The sequence below is a fragment of the Sus scrofa genome, chromosome 17 (assembly GCF_054392235.1).
Source record: "Sus scrofa isolate SSC_HxYL_T2T_F1_AM1 chromosome 17, Sscrofa_HxYL_maternal_Yorkshire_Landrace_v2.0, whole genome shotgun sequence".
NCBI lineage: Eukaryota > Metazoa > Chordata > Mammalia > Artiodactyla > Suidae > Sus > Sus scrofa.
In genome coordinates, this window is record NC_139399.1 from 70058812 (window position 1) to 70079410 (window position 20599).

Here is a 20599-nt window from a genome sequence, read left to right on the forward strand (position 1 = left end):
GACCCTGGAGAGCACTGGTCCTCGGCAGCCCGCCTTCCCCTCTGGGCCCCCAGAGCCGGGTGGGGGGCAGGGTGATGGTGGGGGCAGTGAAAGACAAGCTCTGCTCCCCCAGCTGGTGGGGCAGGGAGGATGCCAAGGAGCTGCCCGCGGGCTGCTCCCACCCAGGGGACTGAGCAGGCGGCGGGGTCTTCTTACCACGCACCCTCCGCACCTCCATCCCCTCCAAATGGGGCTGTGGGATCAGGAGCCGAGCCCCTGCCCTCAGGCAAGCATGGCAGGGGCACCACTGACTCCCCACACGCACACTGACCCACCTCCCTCCTCAGCTTCTTGTCCCCGCCCCCAGAAGCCCTCGTGGTCCCCTCAGCGCAACGAGCACCCCGGGGTGGAGGAAAGGCTGAACCCCAGTCTGCAGCTAGGGCATGTTTCGGGGGCGCATTCCAGGCACCCCTCCTCCCGGCAGCACGCCTGCAGCTGGCCTTGTCCCCACACAGGGGACCCTTGCAAGAATCAACAGCCAAGAAAAAATGGCCACAGAGAGGGGCACATGTCAGCAAAGGCCACTCCCCACCACGGCTGGCGGCTCGTCCCCAAACACCGTCCACCCAGGGGGCCTGCAGCAAGAAAACAGGGCCCCTCTGCCAGCCATTTCTGCAGACACTGACGGGGCGAGGACAGCTGAGCACAGGCTGTCCCCACGGTCAGGGCAGGAAACTGAGTTAAAGGGACACACACAGCCTCTCTGGCAGATAACAGGCTCTGCTCTCAGGGCCACAGACCACATCTTGCTTGGGTCCTCAGTCCCATTCAGCAGGTCCTTTCCGGCTGCCCCCAAATGCCGGTGGGCTCCCTGCCTCCCCGCCCCAGGGTCACCCCTCTGGCCGCAGGGTCCGGGGGAGTCTGCGTTCCAGCCTGGCTGCACCTCCACAGGAGTTTATGCCCGAGCCTCAGCCACTTGGGGAGGGCACCGGGCTGTCTCGGAGAGTGACGGAGACAGTGCCTGCTGTGGACCCTCCTGCCGACCAGCCCCGGAAAGTCCGGCCCTGTGAGTCATGGGCACCCCCACAGCAGGAGTGCTGCACTCCCAGCCTCAGGCTGTGCCCTGCTGCAGCTCAGAAGGCACACAGGGTCGCGGCCCCACAGCAGGCACTGGATCTGCAGGTCAGGACGGCGGCTGCAGAAGCACACACAGCCAGCTCAGGCCCACCTCGCTCTGGCACACATGTGCAGACCTGGGTCTGAGCTCTGCCAGTGCTGGAACTCGCCACACGAGGGTGCCCTGGAGCCACTGCTGTATTCTGCTCCTGAACACGGGAGGTGGGGCCGCCAGGGGCGAGGACAGGCTCAAAGGCCATCTGTGGGAGGTGACAGCAGAGACAGCCCCCTCCCCACTTCAGACCAAGGAGGGAAGACCCATGGGGTGAGGGCCACTCACGCCTGGATGCTCTTCCTTCGACAAGTGTTCCTGAGCCTGTTGTAGGCACCAGGCCACAAGGGCCACCAAGGCCTGGGATGGGACCCTGATGGACAAAGAGGGAATCCAGATGGAACTGAGTCTGGGACAGAGCAGAGCCTCTGGATGACAGCAGACAGGAAGGTGGGCCCCCCTCAGTCGTTGTCAGGGGCAGCCTCAGGCCTCACCCAGTTCTCCTACCTCTCTGTGCTCAGTTTCCTCATCTGTGGCTGGAAAGTGAACCAGACATGTTCACTCCCTAAATGTGGTCATCGACATCACCTCCACCTCCACCACCACCTCCATCACCTCCACCACCACCTCCACCACCTCCATCACCTCCACCTCCCCCACCACCACCACCACCTCCACCACCTCCATCACCTCCACCACCACCTCCACCTCCATCACCTCCACCTCCACCTCCATCACCTCCACCACCTCCACCACCACCTCCACCTCCACCACCACCTCCATCACCTCCACCACCACCTCCACCACCACCTCCACCTCCACCACCACCTCCATCACCTCCACCACCACCTCCACCACCTCCATCACCTCCACCACCACCTCCACCTCCATCACCTCCACCTCCACCTCCATCACCTCCACCACCTCCGCCACCACCTCCACCTCCATCACCTCCACCACCTCCACCACCACCTCCACCTCCACCACCACCTCCATCACCTCCACCACCACCTCCACCTCCACCACCACCTCCATCACCTCCACCACCACCTCCACCACCACCTCCATCACCTCCACCACCTCCACCACCACCTCCACCTCCACCTCCATCACCTCCACCACCTCCACCTCCACCACCACCTCCATCACCACCACCACCACCACCTCCACCACCACCTCCATCACCTCCACCACCACCTCCACCACCACCTCCACCACTTCCACCACCACCTCCACCACCACCTCCATCACCTCCACCACCACCACCTCCACCGCCACCTCCACCACCACCTCCACCACCACCACCACCTCCACCACCACCTCCACCTCCACCACCTCCACCACAACCACCACCTCCATCACCTCCACCACCACCTCCACCACCACCTCCATCACCTCCACCACCTCCACCACCACCACCTCCATCACCTCCACCACCACCACCACCACCTCCACCTCCACCACCACCACCACCTCCTCCACCACCACCACCTCCACCTCCATCACCAGCAGCAACTCCATCACCACCGTCATTCTCAGTGACAGGTGCAGCACCATTAGCATCATGGACCTCACAGGTCACTCAGACTCCCTCTGGCTCATCCTGTTTTCAGTCCTTTGAAGCAACAGGGTGGGCGAGCAGAATGAAAAGGATGCTGACCCACTGGCCCTGTGGTCACCCACGGGTCACTCAAAAGATCCATGTTGCTCCCAGGAGGGTGACCACATGCTGAGGACACAGGAGAGGCAGGGAGGGGGTGGGGCAGCACTGAGAGTTGAGTGGTGAAGTGTGGGGCACTCTGGGTGTGGCGGTCATATCCCCAACCCCACATAGGGCCGCTCTCACCAGGCCATGGAGGCCCCTGCCATCACTGCCCAGGCAGCCCCGGACCCGGACGACCATCAGGCAGCCTCCAAGGGCCTTTCCCCACAAGCCTTCAAAGTGCCAGGGAAGACCCCTGTCCTGGCAGCCAGAGGGGTGCAGAACCCCCAGGGCCATAAGCCCTGCCTCCTGGTTTGAAGATGTGGCAGCCAGTGGCCATGGCTCTCAGAGCCCACCTGACCACAGACTGGAGATGAGGCCCCAGGAGCCCACAGAAGGCCTGTCCCAGGTGCGTCCCCCCTTGCTTGTGCAGCTGCCTCAGACAGAGGCTCAGGCAGGAGCCTCCAGGGGCCTCTCTTCTTCCTGGACTATTAGCATCTTTACAACCAACCCCTAGCATTACCAGGGCCCACGTGTACATGCAGACGTGTGGATTTGCATGGGTTCATGTGTGTCTGTATGTGATGGGTTACATGTGTGCACACGAGGGTATGTGGGTGTTTGCTCATGCACCCATCTCTTTGTGTTGCTGTGTGTGTGTGTGTGTGTGTGCGCGTGCACGCACGCAGAGAGTGGCTGGAGGGTCAGGAAGAAGCAGGGCCTTTTGGACTCACAGCTGTACTGACTGGAAAGCCCTCCCCCTCGCCACCCCCTCCCCAAATAGCCCTTCAGACCTCGGCTCCGCCCGTCTCACAGAGGCCGCCCTGACCACCCCAGTGGCAGGCGTCCGAGGGACAGGCTCTCCTTAGGGCGCTTCCTACTCCCCTCCCCCCAAGAAGCCCCACCCTCGGGTCCCTCACTGGCAGCCAGAGGCCCCACAAGGACCCGGTGTGTGGTCCAGGGCAGCAGGCCTGCCTACCTTCCTCACGGGCCAGGCTCTGCCCTTCAGGCCCAGTAGGACCTCCCCCCAGCACCCCCCACCGCATCCTGGAGGCCACCAGGCCAGCGGGCAGAAAACTGAAAAGAGGCCAGAGCAAAGCCAGCTCTGAGCCACCCCCACCCCCGGGAGTGCTGCCACCAGGAGCGGCGTGGTTGGGGCCAGCCCTGAGCTTCCCTGCTCCCGCACTGCCCAGGAGGAGGGCGCCAGCAGGGGACTGTCCCAGGAAGGCCAGGTGGCCATTTGTCTTCCTGCAGTGCCCACAGTGCCTCCCACCCCCCCATCTGTGTCCCTACCTCCTGTGCAGCAGGAACCCTGAGCACCAGGAAGTCCCTCAAAAGGCTGGGCCCCGGACCCTGACTCTTGGAGGCGGGGCCAGACACACGGCCTGCTTGGGGCAGGGCTGTGGCTGAGGGACGCCCTAGACCCTGGCCTCCCTGCCCGCTGCCCTGACCGCTGGCCCTCGCAGCCCAAGCCCCTCACCCACCCTGCCTGCTGCCGGTGCCCCGCCCTCAGGCCCCCAGGCCCCCAACCCCTGCCCGCGGGAGCCCACCGGCTCCTCCCCGCCCTCGAATTCTCCAGAAGAAGTCCCAGCGAGCTTCCTTCCTTGCCGGCCTCTTCCTTTTGCTGAGTTCCAGCAGCAGCCAGCTGGGTACTGTCGCCATCTGCTCACTCTGTGACCCTGAGGGACCTCAGTGGCAGGGGCTGTGTCAATGAGCCCTGTCCCTTTGAAGGCCAGTGACCAGCGCTCCAGGGGCTGGCTAGGTTCCAGGCTCCAGTGACATCGGGGCTTGGGGACCGTGGGAGGCCCTGAGGGATCTTCACTAGGCAGTGACAGCGTTCAGGCGACGGCAGCAGGCCAGGCAGGAGGGAGGCCTGACATCAGCCCCTGGGGAGGAGAAGCGGGGGACCAGGCAAAGGGTGCCATTCAGCCAACAAAAGGGGGCAAGCCAGGGGCCCTGGCCACTCCCTGGAAACTGTCCTCTGGTGGGGCCATCCCAGCCTCGGGCACGACGCGAGGCCACACCAGAATCTTTGCCATCCCTCCTTGCCACATCCAGGCAGGCCACGCGTGGATGGCAGTCCTCCTGCAGGGGGGGTGGCCAGTCTCACGGGAGCAAGGAGACACCGCAGCGAATCCCCCAGCAGGCCGGGCCCTGGGCCCCTGCCCCCGCCTCTGCTGGCGGGCGCCCCCTCCCTCGGCACTGGCCCTGGGACGAAACCCATTTCTGCTTCCTTGGGCTACAGCCTGGGGCTGCTGGCCACCAAGCCCTGGGCCCCGGGCTCCCGGCTGTCCTCCGTGTCCCCATCTCCTGAGGAGGCCTACGAGGGACCAGCCACCCAGGGGGCCCACAGGAAGGAGCTGGAGGAGTGGGGCCGGTGACGAGGAGCTGGGGGTCAGCGACCAGAGCAGGTAAGGGGGCTGAGCACGACCTCGAGGCTCCGTCCACCGGGAAGCAGGGCCGAGACGCTTCCTGCTCACCCCAAGGCGCCACCAGCACCGCTTATGACCAAACTGGGCGCAGATGGTGCCTTAGGGGAACTGCCACAGCCGCAGCCACTCTCTGGAGCCTGGTGTGCACCAAACACACACGAGAGCCCCGCAGAGACCTCACACAGGAGAACATGCACCCAACACGGGTACACACACAACACACGTGCACGAGCACACCCACATGTACACAGCACAAACCTACCTGTACACACACACACACACACACCCCTACACACATACAGAGCGATTCCTACCTATACTCTTGTGTGCCCAACACCCACACCTGCCCAGCCTGCACACACAACACACACCGGCCAACACACCCACACATACCTTCGCTCTCACGCGACACAGGCACACACCTACACACGTTACAACACATGCGCGCACCCCACGCACGCCCAGCAAGCCGGGGATCCAGGGCGTGGGGACACATGGGCGGACGACGTGCTCTCACAGCCTTTCTGCAACTGTGACGTTATTTCCAAGCAAGTGTGAAGACAAAAAAGTGGCTTCTCCCCACCCCATCCTGACCCCGGGGAAAGGCCTCCGTGAGCAGCTGCCCCAGCGCCACAGCCCCAGCCCTTCCCGTCTCCAGATGCCAAGTCCCGCCCAGGCTGGGCCCCCAAATGGCAAAGGAGGAGCGAGGCCCGTCCTGCCGTGAGCAGCTCCATCCGGCGACCGGGATGTCTTGGGGCCCATGAAGCCCGCCCCCGACCTCAGTGCCGACCCCGAGAAAGGGGTCTCCCACCAGGACGGATGCCAGGCCAGTCATGCCTGGGGACACATCCCCCAGGCCCTGGGGACAGCCATGGCCACCACCACCTAACACTAGCAAGCCATCCCAAGACAGAGGGACAGCTCGGGACCTCCTCCTGTGGTGGAGAGGGCAGCAGAACTGACGCCTGGGGGTGGGGGGCCCCCGGGCCCTTCTCATCCAGAGCCCTTGCACCCCAACCCCCAGGGCATCCTGCCCAGGCCCCTGCCCAGGGAGAGAAGCCACCCCTGAAGTGCCCTGAAGCCCCTCATTTCTGAGCCAGGTAAGCAGAGCTGCGGTGACACAGCCCTGTCCTCCCAGCGGGGGTCACCCACCAGCCCCTCCATTCTGTCCCCTCCCAGACCCCCAGGGAGCAGAGGGCAGCCACATCATCAGAAACCACCACCCAGACTGCCAGCCTGCGGCAGCCCAGGGCTGCCCAGGGTAAAGGATCAAGCTGTCCTCTACCTGGAGGGACACCTGCGCCCCCCGCCTCTGGGCTCCCAGGACTGTCACCCTATGGCCAACAGTCAGGCCCCTGTTGGCTCATTCCTGTAGCTGCCCTCCGGAAGGCCACTCTCGGAGGGGAGCTGGGGCCGGCAGGTGGGTGCTGAGGGCTGGCCCTGCGTCCAGGAGGTGCCCACCCTGCGTCCGGCCACAGGGCAAGGCAGGGCCCAAGTTCCCTTCCGGCGTGGCCTCCCCTCCAGGCCACACCCTCACCCGAGTCCCCCTCTGGGGTCCCTTCCGGTTAATAAAGGTAAACTCGAGAAGACAGCCCACTGGGTGCTCTTTCAGCTCCAAGTGTCCCCGCGAGACGCTCCCCCAGAGCCGTCCAAGCCAAGATGTGCGGGATGGCTCCCGCCTTTTCTTGAACAACACTCTGGTCTGGAGGAAGACCCTGAACACGCACATCTCAGCGGCGACTCCGGGACGCGGAAGAAACAAACGTGGGGGCTCGTGCAGGCCAGCGGCCGCGAGCTGTGAGCACACGGCTGAGGGCCGGGGTCTGCTGGGGTCCCTCGCTGGCAGGACACAAGGCCCTGCGCCCTGACAAGGATCAGAACCGAGGCCTCGGCTCAGCCGCCTGCCTTGTATCGAAGTCCAGGGGTCCCGGACAGCAGGGAACTCGGGGGCCGCCACCCACCCCCACCCCCACCCCACAGGCCGCGCCAGCCTCTCCCCAGGCCTCCAGCACTAGACAGCTTAACGCCTGGCACAGCCGGTCTGCAAACCAGCCTGCAACGACGCTGCCTCCAGGAGACCTCGTGGGGCACCCTGGGCCTCAGAACCCATCAGTCAGGAGCCCCAACTCTGTGTGCTCTGGGCGGGATGGGGGGAGAAAGAGAGCTGGCCGGGCTGGCCTGGGGGCCCTGACCTGATGTCCCCACTGGCCACCGCCCAGGCTGGATGTCCCTCCTCGGCCCCAGAAAACGAGGGAGGTGGCCGCCCTCTGCCAGGCGCTGGCCCAAGCTGGCAGGCGAGAGGCAGCCTTCAGAGCCGGGAACACTTAAGGACCATCACCCGGCCAGCCAGCAACTGATGCCGTCACGGCCCCTGCCACCCTGCCTGGCGCTGACTGTCACGGGCACTGCTGCCACCTGACCTGCCAGGGAGCACCTACGGGTCCAGGCAGCCCAGGCAACCAGGCCGGGAAGAAAATGGTTGGCAGACGTGAGACCCACGCGGGCTCTGCAAAGGGATCCTTTTTCCTGGCTTTGCAGTTACGTGAACTGGTAAACGGGCGAGGATGAGATGACACCAGACTGCTAAATAGGTTTTGTTTATTAAGGCTTGTAACCTCCTAGAGGGAAGCAGCCCTGTGGCCGTGACTCTGTACAGGCAGTAACAGTTCAGAGAAAGTGACACGTTCTAAATACGAGTCTAAATAGCACAGCTTAAACTTTAACTCGGAGGGCCTGTGGTGAAGTTTTCAGAAAGCACCTGCGTTCTGGGGGGGCCCGCGACGGCGCGGCACAGGCAGGCGGCGAGCACGAGCCAGGCGCGCACGCCGCTCTCAGGCTCCAGCTCAAACTCCCGCGCGACGTCCTCAGCGGCCCCTCAATCCACAAAACGTGACAGCACATTCAGTTTCTAAAGGGTTTTGTTTTTTGCTTTTTTGAACCCATTCAACAAGAAAAAGAAAAGTGACACACGCTGAAATTTACAATCGGTGGCACCATCCGTCACGGGGTCTGGATTCCTAGGTCCCACGGGAAAGCTCAGCAGTACCGGTACAAAACCGCAAACCGGTGTCAGGACCCCCCAGGGACAACAAGGGAAGGGGACGGCCGCCGTGGGAGGCGGGTGTTCCAGGGAAACCGCAGTGGCCAAATCTGAACACCTGAAATCTTTCCTTCTGTCGGGTAGGAATCAAAGGGGCAGATCAGGAGGTAACAGAGAAAATGGCAAACCAGCTGGACACGGTGACAACGAGCCTGTCGACCTGAGCATCTTGAAGAAGAATGTTTAAACAAAACACGCGAAATGCCAGGCAACTCGGGTTTCTTACGTTCACCATTAAAGCAAAAGGGGTGAGACGAGCCTCGTGTAAAGACGTCAAATGACTGTGAGTGTGAGAACGAGAGCGTAATTGTCACCGAAAATAACCATGATAACAAGAATAAATCTTTGGGATGGACTGGACTCGGTCCTCACGGCTACTCACGCTGAGCGCTCCGGCGGTCTGAGCCATCAGCCGACAAACCGCCCTCCCCGTGAGCGCTCACCGACCATGACACACAGAAAGGGGACAGACGGACGAGGGCCGCTCTGGGCACACGTAAACTACAAACAAGGGCAAGACGCGCGCGCTCGAGCCCTGCACGAGGCCGGCCGGGCCGACGCCCGGGACGGCGCCCCGCACCACGCCCTCCGCCGTGCCGGGCGCACGGTCCCACAGTCCGTGTCAGACGGTGCAGGAAACGGCTCTGTCCTCACTGTTTGCTCCGATTCTGCCGTTCCTGCAACGAGAGGAAAGGAGGCGTCACCGTGAGCGGCCACGCCGTGCAGACTCCCGCAAGCCGAGGGGCCGCAGCCAGATCTGGACCCTGCTCCCCGCCGCTGGGGCCGCGCGCCCAGGCGTCCGATAGCGGCCTCCCCGTGGCGGCCGGCCGGGCAGGGCGACGCCTCGAGATGACCTCCTTTCCTGCGCCTGTGGACCAAGCCTGCGACCCGCCGCGCGTCCCTCCCCACGGGCGCCCGCCGCCTTCTCATCGGCGGGGCCCGAAGCCGCCCCGGCCCCTCGGTTCAGCGCCGCCGCCACGCTCAGCTGCGGAGGCGCAAAGGCCCAGCTTCCCCGGCCCCCTGAGCAGGAGGCGGGCGAGGGTCCCGGCTGGGCCGGGGCTGGCCGGCTACGGGTCTCGGACCTTCTGCACCCAGGAGGCACGGTGCAAGGAGGAGCCCTTCCTCCTTGCTAAAAAAGGACTGCACGTGTCTTCAGGTTAACAAATACCCCAATTCTCCCCCACGTGCTCCGTGTCGTCCCCCAGGGGACACCTGAGTGCTTTCCAGGCCATGTCCCTGTCCCGGAAAAGCCCCAGCGCGTGGGTGTGAGCAGGCTGGGCCGACAGCCACGGCGCCAAGAACTGACTCTCCTTCACTGGAGAGCTTGAAACGCTGGGTTTTGGGTTTTCCTAAAACATTCAGCTACCGCCCCTGCGGAGAGCAGGTCCCGACCTCTCTCTTGAGTTCCAAGCGGTGTCTCTCGGAGCCTTGACTGCCTCCCACCCCAGAGTGGGCAGCCGAGCGGAGGTCGCGCCTTCCCAGGGGGAGCTTGGCAGCATCGAAGGCCCGCTTTCCACGCAGGGGCACCGTGGCCGCTCGTAACACACAAGGAGATCCTCAGCCTGACAGCCCCTGTCACTCCAAACCCGCATGACTTTAAGTGCCCTCAGGAGTGGCTGCTTCTAGATTTATGAGCCGGAAGCTTGCAGGGCTTGGACTGACCCAGCTGCCCCGAGGTGCGGTGCCTCCCCAAGGAGCGGGCCACTGTCAGATGGACTGTGAGGCGCCGGAGGTAGGCAGGCCCTCCAAACGGCAGGTACATGCCACCTTCAGCACCAGGCATCCTGAGCATCGTGAGCCTTTGGAAACGATGGAGTCAAACTTCAGACAGAAACCGATGAACCCCAGGACACAGCAAGGTGGGCTTCCTGGAGGCCTCGCCCGCACAAGCCTGGGGTCCAACCCCGTCTCCCTACACATCACCCTAAGGACACACCCACCCTCCCTGGAAAGCCATCCGGGCCGCGTGGAGACCACAGCCCCGTGAGTTCGAGGTGGAAGCTGCACCGGGACAGCACCAGGTCGGGGCTGAGAACAGGATCAAGGCCCCACCGACACCTGTGGACCGAGGCTGCCAGCCTGGCCAGCCCGCGCCTGTGCTTGCTGCACCCACCTGCTCCGGAGCATTCCCAGCCCAGGGGAGGAGCAGGCCCGCGGAAGCCCGACGAGGCCAGCAAAGTGACAGAGGACAGCCCTGCCGGTGAACGTGCCACCACGGCCTGAGCGTGGGCTGACCCCTTCCACCCCCAGCTCCACCATGCGGGCGCCGTCAGCTGGATCCACCGCCATGCCACAAGCTCCAGGCACCCAGTTCCAACCACGTCGGGCAGGAACTGACCCCTCAGCTCATCAGAATCTTCAGATCCAGGATCACAGCGCGAAAAACAAAGCACACACAGAGTCAGCTCCCGGGAGTTCCTGCTGTGGCACAGCAGAAATGAATCCAACTAGAAACCATGAGGTTGTGGGTTCGGTCCCTGGCCTTGCTCAGCAGGTTAAGAATCCGGCATTGCCATGAGCTGTGGTGTAGGTCTCAGACGTGGCTTGGATCGAGTGCTGTAGGCCAGCAGCTGTAGCTCCGATTTGACCCCTAGCCTGGGAACCTCCATATGCCACAGGTGCAGGCTTAAAAAGCAAAAAAAAAAAAAAAAAAAAAAAACCCCAAAACAGAGCCAGCTCCTGGTCACCATTAGCGTGACCTCTGCCCGTCCCCACAAAGGCAGAATTCGGCATTTCATTTCATACCCCAGAGAGCAAAACCAGACTCACAGTAACCGCAACGAAGCAAGCCCTTTTATTTCCTGCACAGGAGTAAGAGTGGATCAAGCCGTTTTCCGTTTTGCAAACTGTGCGTTGTTAGTTTGTGCGACTTTAAGGCTGCTCACGGCGGAGTTCCTGTCATGGCGCAGCGGAAACGAATCTGACCGGAAACCATGAGATTGCAGGTTCGCTCCCTGGCCTCAACCAGTGGGTTAAGGAGCCGGTGTTGCCGTGACCTGTGGTGTAGGCTGCAGATGTGGCTCGGATCCTGCATTGCTGAGGCTGTGGTGCAGGCCAGTGGCTTCAGCTCTGATTAGACCCCCAGCCTGGGGACCTCCATGTGCAGCTGACGGCACCGTGTTCTCCGTAGGTCCCGCTACACGCTTTTCTGCCTGAAACTTTACTCAGGACACTGAAGTCCTCAGAGGGGGAGATGCGTTTTAACATGGGGACCAAACAAGGGTTGAAAACCCAGCTGTTATCAACTGACATCTCGGGAAAGGCAAGACATTTTATTTATCTTCCAGCCACGCCCACAGCACGTGCAAGGTCCTGGGCCTGGGGCCTGAACCCGCCCCTCCGCTGTAACCAGAGCCACCGCAGCGACAACACCGGATTCAGGGATCCACTGAGCCACGAGGGAGCTCCCGGACTGGACATTCTAATACCGAAAAAGCAGGAAGACCCTCAGAATGAACTGTCTTGAACACAGCAGCTTTGCGAAGTGCCACGTCCTTATCGTCCCCACTCCTGGGCCAGTTTCTGGGCACTGAGACCCACCCTCACCATTCCACTACCTACGCGGAGCAAGCTCGGGCCTCCGAGAACCGCAGGAGGTCAGGGTTTTGAGAGAAAAACCAGCACCACCCTCTAAGCAGAGTGTCCCCTGCTGAGAGCAAGGCCCTGCGAGGCCCTCGGTGGGGGCCTCTGCCCCAGCAGCCTCGCCCGTCTCTCCTGGGGGCCCCCAGGGCCAAAGAACATTCTGAGTGTTCCTGACTCGACCAAGACCGGGAAGCACCGCCGTAGAAAGATCACGATTCGTGAACAAGGGCAAGTTACGTGCGAGTCCTCAAGGGGGGGACTCTGCACAGCGGTCCCCACCGTGGTTCCTCACCGGAGGACACCCAGTCCCGGGGGCCGCCCCGCCCCCCGCCGGCGCCCCGCCCCCCGCCGGCGCCCCGCCCCCCGCCGGCGCCCCGCCCCCCGCCGGCGCCCCGCCCCCCGCCGGCGCCCCGCCCCCCGCCGGCGCCCCGCCCCCCGCCGGCGCCCCGCCCCCCGCCGGCGCCCCGCCCCCCGCCGGCGCCCCGCCCCCCGCCGGCGCCCCGCCCCCCGCCGGCGCCCCGCCCCCCGCCGGCGCCCCGCCCCCCGCCGGCGCCCCGCCCCCGGCTCACCTTGCGCACCACCTCCTCCTCCTCCTGGCGCTTCTCGTAGTGCGAAAAGTCGTCGAAGATGGAAGTGGAGTGCTTGTAGGAGGCGATGATCTTCAGCACCTGCTTCGCCTTCTCCAGGGGCACCTCCTGGGTGTCGCGGGAGTTGGTGACCGGCTTGTTGTCGTTGTTCTCCAGCCGGATGTGCCGGAGCTGGTTGTTGGGCACGTCCTTGACGAAGATCCACTTCACGTCGAACTTGCCCTTCCACTTGTCCTGAGACCAGACCCCGGCGCTGGTGCCGTAGTCCACGGGCGACTTCATCTCGGCCACCCCGCAGAAGTGCCCGCTGCCGTTGACGCTGAAGAGCAGGTAGACGGGCCCCTTGCTGCCCAGCGCGCGGAAGGCGCTGTCCAGGCGCCGGTTGCCGTGCTCCGTGCTGCACCAGATGGAGTACTTGATGGAGCGGTGCACGTCGTCCTCCGAGTAGCTCTTGATGATGAACACGCGCCCGCTCTTCAGGTTCCAGTCGAACTCCCGCGGGTTGTAGCTGTGCGCGGCTTTCAGCTTCTCAAGGACGGGGTGGGACTCCAGGCTCGGGGCCGCGCCGGGCGGGGCGCCTCCGGGGGAGTTGCTGTCACCGCAGCCGGGGCCGCTCTGCCCGAATGCCGCGTTTCTGTTGCGAGGGGCGACCCAGCGGGTCTGGGGCGGCTGAGGGGGGCCTGGATACTGCGCGTGGGCCAAAGGGGGAGGCTGAGCCGGGAGAGGCTGCGCCACCGGCTGGGGCTGGGGCGTCGCCTGGGGGGCCGGCGCCTGCTGGGGGGCCTTGGGCGCCGGCCCTTTGTTGTCCCAGGTGCCGATGTCCAGGTTATGCTTTATGGGCGGAGGGGGCAGCGCAGCCCCGATCACAGGTCCACTCTTGGCCTTCATCTTCGGCTGGGGCTTGGCGGGCTTGCTGGCAATGGCCGCCCACGACGTGGGCTTCGACCCTGGCATGTTCACACTGGGCCCTCCGCTGCCAGACAGGACGCCCGTCATGGCCACGCTGCTGACCACCGACCCCACCGTCTTGACAGCAGAGGTGGTGACGTCCCCGAGCTTCAGGCCCACCATGCCTTGCTCCAGGCTGTTCACGCCAGGGGCCTTGCTGAGGGTGTCACTGTGAAAGCCCGCCTGCCCGTCCACAATGGTGCCGCCCAGGGAGCTGGGCGGGTAGGTGTAGCTGCTCCCATAGGCGGAGCTCTGAGCCTGCTGCCCCTGAGACCCACTTGTGCCCCAGGCCGAGAAGGCGGGGTTCTCGGGGAAGAAGTTAAACCTGTGCTGGTAGATGTTGCTCCCCAGGCCCCCGGGCTGCCCAAAAACAGCATCATGCATGAAGTGATGGTCTCCGTTACTGAGCTGGCCGTAGGTGGTGAGGTACGGGATCGGGGGGTCCCCGCCAGTGGACCAGGGTGCCTCGCTGAGGGAGTAGGGGAATCCGATGGACGGCGGCGGGTAGTAGCTGGACAAGTAGGGGTCGGCCATGGAGGGGTAACTGTTACTCTGTGGAAACAAGCGGGCGACACGTTAGACGCTGTGGCGACCCGGGGGACCCCGCTAGAGCACAGGCTCCCCACCCCCTCCGGGGGCGCCCGGCCAGGACAGAGGAGGAAGACCCAGGCGACCCGGTGGCTGCCCCAAACACAGAGCATCACTTGCAGCGACCTGGATTCACGCTGCGGGCAGCAGCCACTCAGAAGCCCCACTTCGCCTGCGAGAGCGAGCGGTCCAGTGGGAGAGACCAGGGCAGGAGCAGACCTGACCTACTGGCCACACCGCTCACAGAAGGACACCAATGGCAGGCGCAGCGCCACAGAGAGCGAGGCAGCTTTAATGAGCAGGAGACAGGACGCTCAGGGCTGCGGGCCTTGGACCTGACCCCTCACTCAACCCCCAGGACTCCTTAGCCCTGACCCCACGCTCAACCCCTAGGACTCCTGCCCCAGCAAGGGCCCGCCGAGGAGGCCCCTCCACTGGCCGGTGACCCGGTGGCCCCAGGCGGAAGCTGGGCTGCGGCAGCCAGGGAGGGTCCGGGCTACCTGACCAAAAGGCCTGAGGACGGGAGGAGCTGGACCCCGAAGGCCTGCGAGAACAGGCCAGCCCCTCAGCCCGTCCCAGCCCGCACATGAAGGTCCCCACTGCCACCTCCTGCCTCCCTGTCCCCACCGAGGACTCCTGGGGCTCCAGGGATCAGAGCTCCTTCCTGCCAGCAGCTCGCTGGACGCGGGCCAGTGCCCGCCAATCCCCACGGCTCTCGGGGAGCACAGCCGGGACAAGAGTGCCCCCGTGTTCAAGGGAACAGCCTCGGCGGCCTTCCTGGAGAGACAGGCGGATTCCGGCCCCTCAATCCACCTGCGCCTGCGGGAGAGGCTGCTCCGAGGAGCAGGACCTGGGTGGGGTCTGGGCAAGGCGGGGCAGCCCCCAGGCCAGGAGCCTCTGGGCGAGGACCTCAGCCCCCACAACAGTGACGATGCCTCTGGACAACAGGTCAACCCTCTGCAGCGTGGCCAGCCCTCCCCCTGCCCCCGCCACCACTCGGCCTGGGCAGTGCCCTGATCACAGTAACGCAGCCTCCTCCACAGGCAGGGATGGCACTGGGAGGAGAGGCCGCGTGCGTTCCGGACACGGCCCCGGCCCCAGCCCCGGGCTGCACTTCAGCCTTAACCACCAACTCAGGACCCGAGAGCGCGGACACCACATTAGCCACTTGCAAGGCCCTCAAGCCCACACCCAGTGTCACTGCTGTCCTGCCACAGCTACTGCCACCGTGGGGCCAGGGGTTAGCAGCTGGCTCCAGGCAGGACAGTCCAGGGAAGAGGAAGCAGGCCAGCGTGTGGCACCTGAGTCCTTCCACCGCGGGAGGGACCCAGGGAATGCATGTGGGAGACAAGCGGGCCTGGAGGACCCGCACCCCGTCCTCCAGTGGGGGTCAAGCTGAAGGGCTATGGTGAGGTGCGGCCGTGAGTGAGGCCACGCTCCTACCGCAGAACCGAAAACCAATCCATCCCGCCAGGCGGCTTCCCCGCGCGCACCAGAGGACGCGTCCCAGCACAGCGCGGGACAGGCGTCCACGAACCCCACACGGTCAGCACCGGACCCGGAAACGACCTTCTGACCAGCAAGCGCGTCTGTTACACCGGGAACACGGCTGAGTTACTGAAGAGGGAAGACGGAAAGGCGCGCTTTATTCCTCCGTCCCCATCAGCCGGGACGGGGCGCCGCGGCCGGGCTGCGGAGGGTGCACGCAGGCGCCGGGACTCCCGCGCCCGCCGCCCGGCCGGGGGTCCGCCGGCAGCCCCCGGCCCTGACTCGGGCCCATCTCCACGCGCTGAGCAGGAACTTCTGGGCCCTCCCCATGTCGCCTCACCTCCGAGGGAAAAACAGAGCCCTGGAAAGCAGGGGCCGGCTCAGGACGAGCAGAGCCCAACCCATGCTGCCGGCCTCAGAAGGGGCCCAGGGCTGCTCCAGCCGGGCGCTCCTGGGGCCACGGGGAGCGGCGCCCCAGGCCTTCCTGGGGGGAGAGCCAGCGCCCCCGACGCGGTCCCAGCACGGCGCACGGTACTGGTCAGCTCCCTAAGCCAGAGGCGCACGTCTTCATGCCCCAGTCACCCGAGGACTCCTGCTCCACGGATCACAAAGTCACCGTGTCTCCAAGCGGCTACCACAAGCCAAGTCCGGGTTCAAAGAGAGGCGAGCACCGCGGGACTGACCGACCTGCCCGCTCGCCACCTCGGGCGGCGACAGCTCCACGGGGTGCACGCGGCCAAGCGAAAAGTCGCGCAGGGAACCGTCCCCTTAAACAAGTGCAGTTTTGCTCCTGCCAACGACAGCTCTGTGGAGACGAAGCCGTGTGCTCAGCAGCCTGGCCTTTCTGAATGGGACTCGTGGCCGCACAGGGGCATCCGAGGGAGGAACCATCCCAAGTGGCTCCCGACGCATCACAACCCACGTGGAGAAACGAGCCGCAAACTCGGGACCCAGGGCCCCGCCGCAGGCCGCCACCAGGCACGCCAGGGCCTCTCTGGCCCTCGGTTCCTCCGTCTAGGAGGGAGCTCCTGGAAAGTCAGGCTGTGGGCCCCCCACCCCGGGTTGCATGCTTCTCCACGCTGCAACAGCAGGACGTTTCTGGAACGTCTGTTCTCAGTCGGGAGCTCTCGCGATACTCACTCTTCAGGGTCGTGCTGATTAACCGGCTGAACGGCACTCGTCCTCACGGACAGGGCGGCGGCGGCGGCTCGCCACAGTCTCTCTGCGCGGCTTTCCCGGGGCCAAGCGGAGCTGACTCCGCACTGGCTTCAGAAAACCATCTACTTCGCTCTTTTTTTCCCTCCTCTTCAGGGCCGCACCCGCGGCCCATGGAGGTTCCCAGGCCAGGGGTCGAACCGGAGCTGGGGCCGCTGGCCTACACCACAGCCACGGCAACACGGGGTCCTTAGCCCCCTGGGCAAGGCCAGGGATCCCGCCTGCATTCGCCTGGAGACAGGTCAGGCTTGTCACCGCTGAGCCACGCCAGGAACCCCTACCTCACTCTTTCTTTTCTTTTTTACTTTTTTTTGTTTCCACGCTTGTTTAAACCGAAGAGCTGATTTACAATGTCGTGTTAGTCCCAGATACACACACACGGCAGGGACTCGGTCACACGCACCTGCTCTCTTTCAGATTCTCTTCCCTCGCAGGTCGTTGTAAGGCACTGAGCAGAGCTCCCCGTGCTGCGGAGCGGCCCTTGCTGTCCAGCTGTTTCACGGGGCCCTGCGGTGTGTGTACACCAATCCCTCACCTGCTCCGCGTGTGAAAGCGTCCCTCTAAGCAACACAGCTCCGGCCTCAGAAAACACCCTCCTCGTGTAGAGAAACAGCCCCCTGACACTCTGGTGAGCCTTCAATGCCTCACCCGGCGAAACCAAATCGCAGGAGTGATGAGACAGTCAAGGAAGGAAGTCCACGTTAACTCCCAGCCACGCCTGAGCCAAAGCCCATCGCTGAGCAGCCAGGTCTCTGCAGCCCTGTCCGGCCCAGGGCGCGGCTGACTTGCCAGGCGCAGCCAGGAAGAAGGCCGGGGAGAGAGGAAAGTGCTCAGACACTGTAGAGAAGGGTAGCTTAGCAAGAAAAGAGGCAGAGGTTGTGCTTAAACTTGGACTCCAACTAGCGCAGTGCTTCTACCCAGCACAATTTAGCCCCCAGCAGATACGTGCCAAGACACCGCTGGTTGTCACGTGGGGGGGGCACTAAGGACACCTCATGGGTAAAGGCCAGGGAGGCTGCTAAACATCCTGCAATGCACAGGAATGCCCCCCCACCACCACCACCGTGCCAAGAATGTTTCAGCCCCAAACTTCCCTGGTGCCAAGACTGAGAAACCCTGCGACCGACACCCAAGAAGACCAGTAGCCAGGATTTGCTGCGGTGCATCTGAAGCTTTACGGGTACCGTCTCATCTCTCCCCACAAGTCCATCAGGAGCTCCCCCGTCCTACAGAAAAGGAAGCAGGAGCAGGGAGGGCAGGCCCCCCGAGGAAGTGCCATCAAGTCAGCGGGCAAGTTAAGATCCCAAGGCTGGAGCCTGGCTCCAGAGTCCTGCTCTTAGCGGCTCTCCAAGGCCACAACTGCCATGATGCAGAGCTCGAAAAAGGCCACTCTTTCCAGTGCCTCACAGTCTGCTCCTTTGCTGTTTAAGACGGAGAAGTGAGAGACACGGCAGTAACGGGGGAGTGCGCAGCACAATCAAATCTAACGTAAAATAAGTTCAAAGCAGATACGCTCACCTGGTTTGACTGTCCAGAAAGGTAGGGCTCAAAGTCACTGTCATGAACGCTATCCTTCTGATGCAAAGAACCATTTTGTACTGGAATGAGAAGGGGCAAGACATTACCTTTGAGTTTTTAAAACACTGCTCTTAATCGTGGAAAGTAAAGGTAGTAACGCTTACGTCCACCCCCCTCTACAGGAACTGCTTTTACTCAAAAAGGGCCACAGTCATCCCAGAGCTAATCAGAACGGTGACACTAAACTTTCAACAACTCAGCTTACGTTTTTGGTAAAAATTAATTGTAGTTTGGTATATGGTGACAAAACAGAGGTACAGACAAAACAATGCAAGCAACTGGTAGCTGGGTTTTGGTGAGGAGGAGGTGGTCTGAGGCTGCTGTGTGCCGGACAGAGACGGTGCTTCCGAAAGCCCGACTGCACACGCAGAGCACAGGAAACAGCGCAGTGGAGCCGGGAAGCGTGTAGCTGCAGTGTTTCTGAACTACCACCTGGCCGTGCTTATTTGCCACTGTCACAACGCTCAGCCAGGAAAGGAAGGGAGAAGGACACAGGGGCTGGGCCTCGTCCAATCTGAAAACACGAGGGACCGGATCTGGTTCTGCTCACGCAGCACACACACCAACTGCAGTCTTCTGAGGAAAGACCCAGCGGCACCATGGGAGGGAGGGAGCTCCGGGAGTGCGTTTTGGGGGTCTGGCCCCAGCCAGGACATCCCAAGAGATTGTAAAGACTTAGGAAGCGGGCGGGTTTCACAGGGTGAGGCCACCAGCTCACCCGGGTAAGGCCAGACCAGGTAGGGCCAAGGTCTGGCGGTCACCCCGGAGCCAGCCCCACACCTGGAGCTGCAGACAGACAGGCAAGTGGCGGCTCCCTGGGCTCCTTCCCCACCTAATCAACCCGCTGGCCGTGGGGGAGAAGGATGGAAGTGCTCAAAGCACCTATTTTCCTACTGCTTGAAAAGCCCCTGCTTTAGACCTGTTACCACTCCCCAACAACTGGGAAGTTTCACCTCCCCTAAGCTAAGGGAGAGAAACCGCGATTCCGGGCGCCCCTGCCCACACCTGTTTTTCCCCCACGTGTGCGCCCGGCCCTCGGCGAGCTCCGCTCCAAAGCCTGCGCGGACCGTCCCGACCGCACTCACCTTTAGTATCCTGTCCTTTCGTTCTCTGCTTCGCCACAGGCCCGGACGGTGGGAGCGGACAGAACCCGAGGAAGGGAAATACAAAGTTATTCGCAAGAACCCTTCCAGGCGGGCGGCGCGCTCTGGCCTGAACGGCCCACGGTCCCAGGCGACGCCCACCCGGCTCCCGGCTCCGAGCCCCCCGCCCTGCGACCCGTGCCTCTGGCCCTGGGCCCCGCGACCCCGGCCCGGCCCCGTGACCCCGACTCCTGTCCCCGCGAGCCCAAGCCCCCGGCCCTGCGACCCCGGTCCCGCTGCTACCTGGGGGTCCACGCTGGTGGCCGACATGCTTCATGAACAGCCGGCGCGGCGCGGGGCCGGGGCACCCGCCGGCTCGGGCCTCCCCGCGAGGCCGGGCCTGTCACCCGCGCTCTCGCGGCCCCGCGCCCGCCGCCTCCTTCCCGGGCGCTGGTCGGCCGGGCGGCGGCGGCGGCGGCTGCTGGGCGCGCGGGCCGCTTGCGGACCGGCGCAGCCTGGCGACCAGGACGGGACGCACTGACGAGGAGCGGATTCCAATGGCGGCTGCAGCGGCGGCGGCGGCGGCGGCAGCGACGGCAGCGACGGCGGCGGCGGCTGCGGCGGCAGCGGCCGGGACGAGGCTGAGCGACGTAAGCGCGCGCGGGGCAGGCCGGGAGGCCGACGGGCCGCCACGCGCCGCGCCTGCGCGCCGCCACCCTGCGGGACGGATCTCGCGCCTGGGTCCCAGTCTCGCGCGGCGGGGCAGGGCGAGCCCGGGAAGTCACGTGGGCGGGTCCAGAGGCTCACGGGGGGCGGGGGAGCAGCGCGGCAGGTGTGCACCTGTTGGGTCTCAGGGCCGCAGCCATCGCGAAGGCGGTGATGCTGCGGCAGCAGGGCGGCGCGTGCCAGCGCGGGGTGGCGCAGCCCGATGGCACCCCCTCGCTGGTGCCCGAGAGGTGAAGAAGCGCGGCCAGTGACCGCAGCCGCTCACTTATTGATTGCCAGTTACAGCAGGCTGCAGTCCACTGTAGCCCGCAGCTCGCCCCAGACGCCCGCCGGCATCCTCAGAGGGACACCCAGGCTCTGAGCTTTGCGGTCCTGGACTTCTGCAGCCTCTGTCCCCGTGGAGCCCTGGGCTCTGGCCTCACTG

At 64.2% G+C, this 20599-nt stretch overlaps 1 protein-coding gene across 1 annotated transcript; it reads right to left on the reverse strand.

Annotated features, from left to right (window-relative positions):
- Positions 1-7862: 7862 nt before the first annotated feature.
- On the reverse strand, positions 7863-20092 carry YTHDF1 (YTH N6-methyladenosine RNA binding protein F1). Its single transcript, XM_021078235.2, has 5 exons — positions 19753-20092; positions 19453-19477; positions 18308-18387; positions 12533-14050; positions 7863-9058 (listed from the first exon to the last, which is right to left on the reverse strand). Exons 1-5 carry the CDS (start codon positions 19777-19779, stop codon positions 9032-9034), a joined length of 1677 nt encoding a protein of 558 aa, XP_020933894.1. The 5' UTR covers positions 19780-20092; the 3' UTR covers positions 7863-9031.
- Positions 20093-20599: the final 507 nt, after the last annotated feature.

Coding starts and splice junctions, on each gene's coding strand:
- YTHDF1 (XM_021078235.2), bottom strand. CDS start 19,779: ATGTCGGCCACCAGCGTGGACCCCCAG. Junction 19,478..19,752: donor CCACCAGCGTGGACCCCCAG/GTAGCAGCGGGA, acceptor GTGGCGAAGCAG/AGAACGAAAGGACAGGATAC. Junction 14,051..18,307: donor TTTCTGGACAGTCAAACCAG/GTGAGCGTATCT, acceptor TTGTTTCCACAG/AGTAACAGTTACCCCTCCAT.